At 63.5% G+C, this 2737-nt stretch overlaps 1 protein-coding gene across 1 annotated transcript; it reads left to right on the forward strand.

Moving 5' to 3' along the window:
- The first annotated feature begins 337 nt into the window (after nt 1-337).
- Nucleotides 338-1776, forward strand: DIO3 (iodothyronine deiodinase 3). The gene has a single exon (XM_058567965.1). It carries the CDS (start codon nt 338-340, stop codon nt 1250-1252), a length of 915 nt encoding a protein of 304 aa, XP_058423948.1. The 3' UTR covers nt 1253-1776.
- The last annotated feature ends 961 nt before the right edge of the window (nt 1777-2737 follow it).

A 2737-nucleotide genomic window follows, 5' to 3' on the forward strand; every position in this document is an offset into this window, starting at 1 on the left:
GGCCGCGCCGGCGCTCGCACTAGCAGGAGGACCTCCGCAGCGGACGCCTGGGTTCCTGGTCCAGCTCCCCGTCCCGGGCGGCAGCCGTGGCCGGGGTCACCCGCCCCCGAGAGCTGGCTTCGGGGCCCGGCCCCGCCCCCGCCGGCCCCTGGCCCGGCGACCCCGCCCTCCGGCCGCCTGCGCCCGCCCCCGGCCCACGATTTCTAAGGCATTGGCTGCGCCGCTGGGTGATCCCTCCGGGCTCAAGTTGCAAGGGGGCGGGCCCGGGCCGGAGGTGGAGTCTCCCGCCAATTGAAGCCTCGGCTATAAATCGAGCTCCCTCACGGCCGAAGCCCAGATGCCTTGCCAGGCCGCCCCGCGGTTGGAGGTGGGAGAAGGCGGCGGGTCCCAGGGGGCTTTGGGGGCTGCAGCGACCATGCTCCGCTCCCTACTGCTTCACGCCCTGAGGCTCTGCGCCCAGACCGCCTCGTGCCTCGTGCTCTTCCCGCGCTTCCTCGGCACGGCCTTCATGCTCTGGCTCCTCGACTTTCTGTGCATCCGCAAGCATTTCCTGAGCCGCCAGCGCCGGGGGCAGCCAGAACCTGAAGGGGAGTTCAACTGTGATGGCGAGGAGGTGCCCCCCGACGACCCGCCCATCTGCGTGTCCGACGACAACCGCCTGTGCACCCTGGCGTCGCTGAAGGCGGTGTGGTACGGCCAGAAGTTGGATTTCTTCAAGCAGGCGCACGAGGGTGGTCCGGCGCCCAACTCCGAGGTGGTCCTACCCGACGGCTTCCAGAACCAGCATATCCTCGACTACGCGCGAGGAAACCGCCCGCTGGTGCTCAATTTCGGCAGCTGCACCTGACCACCGTTCATGGCGCGCATGAGCGCCTTCCGGCGCCTGGTCAGTAAGTACCAGCGCGACGTCGACTTCCTCATCATCTACATCGAGGAAGCGCATCCCTCCGACGGCTGGGTCACCACAGACTCCCCCTACATCATCCCTCAGCACCGAAGCCTGGAGGACCGGGTCAGCGCGGCTCGCGTGCTGCAGCAAGGAGTGCCTGGCTGCTCTCTTGTCCTCGACACCATGGCCAACTCCAGCAGCTCGGCCTATGGCGCCTACTTCGAGCGCCTCTACGTCATCCAAAGAGGCACCATTATGTACCAGGGTGGCCGTGGCCCAGACGGCTACCAGGTCTCCGAGCTGCGAACCTGGCTGGAGCACTACGACGAGCAGCTGCACGGAGTTCAGCCCCGTCGAGTGTAAACAACCAATGAACAATTGACTTAACTCGGTGGCCATGCCTTCGAGCCTTCGAAGCCCACGTGCATACACCCCAAACGAAGTCAGGCTTGGCCAGGGCCCAGTGACACAGCTGTGCTGAGTCAGGGATAGCAGGCTGAGTCTGCACCCTCAGCCAAGCCACCTGAAGACTCTCCCCAAACTCTGCTTGTGTGACTGTCCTTCACCTGTACCTGCCTGGCTCACTCTAAACCCCCTTCTGAGTGCAGATGCCGCGACATCCTTGCCTGTGTGCCCCTGGACTTGTCCCCACAGAGGCCCCTGCTGTGCTCTCTCACACCCCTCCCCAGAGAAGAGCCGGCATGCCTTTAGCCAGGCGCAGCGGCCCCGCGCAAAGAGACTTTAGCGGCGCCCGCTTGCCCTGTGCGCAGCTGGGTTCCAGCAGCGTGTGTGCCGCTTGCCCAGTTGCCTGGCACCCACACCTGTTGCGCGCCGGGAGAGGATGCCCTGCTGCTTTTGTGTCTATTTCTTGTCCCTGAGTTGGGGGAGGGGGCTTGGGATGGGGAAGGGTGGGCAGAGTTGTTTTCCCCCCTTATTTTGGGTGCTCACGAGCCCCACTGCTGATGAGGAACTGGCTCTAACTGGTCTTGACCACGGGCTGGTTCTGAATTGCAGGGGTCTCGAAGCAGCGCCTAAAACAAGAGGGGGAAAGTGCTCTGGGTTTCCGTGAGGAAACCAGCATAAACGGGGTGGGAGAGGGAGGGTGGGGGGCTGTTTCAGGACCAGAGGAAGAAGGCTTGAAAGGCATTGGCGAGGTTCGCAGCGCCCCAGGGAGAGGGAAGAGGCTGGGGCTCCTGGGAAACGGGGTTTGGGTAGTGGAGTCAGGGGAAAGGGAGATGGGGGGAGAGCCTGGGGACTCCGAGTGAGGGGACTCCTGGGCAAAGCTGCCGAGTGCGGGGCCAGGAGATTGGGAGCCGGTGATTCAAAAGCCATTTGGTGAGTGTTTTGCTGGAAATATTCCTTGTATATAAACTTCTTTTGCGCTACAATAATAAAGGCTTGAAGTAAACTGCTTTCAGGTTGCCTTTCGTCCCTTTATTTTTTCTTCCCTCTGAATAGCGGCAGGAATTAAACACAAATCTCTCCCTCGCGTCCCCATAGTGACCCTGGGGGGAAGGGTGGCGAGAAAGAGCCAACGCTGGCAGGGGCGAGGGAGGTGAAGGAAGAGGTAAAGGGATCTGTGGCGGTGCCCGGGGGCATACACATGCGCGCGCGCGCGCGCACACACCTGGGGTGGGGAACGTGGGGTCCGGAGAAGAATGAAGAAGCCGAGCCCGAGGAGTCCTGGAGCGAGGCGGGAGAGGCATGGGGTCCTCACTCGCTGACGCGCGCGCGCGCGCACACACGCACACATGCACATTCAGTTACAGCTGCCCCTGCAGCCGCCCGTCTAACATCTCCGAGCGTCCGACGGTGTGGGGGAGGGGGTTGGAGGGCCAGGGAGCGCTT

The sequence above is a fragment of the Diceros bicornis genome, chromosome 24 (assembly GCF_020826845.1).
Source record: "Diceros bicornis minor isolate mBicDic1 chromosome 24, mDicBic1.mat.cur, whole genome shotgun sequence".
In the NCBI taxonomy this organism is placed as follows: domain Eukaryota; kingdom Metazoa; phylum Chordata; class Mammalia; order Perissodactyla; family Rhinocerotidae; genus Diceros; species Diceros bicornis.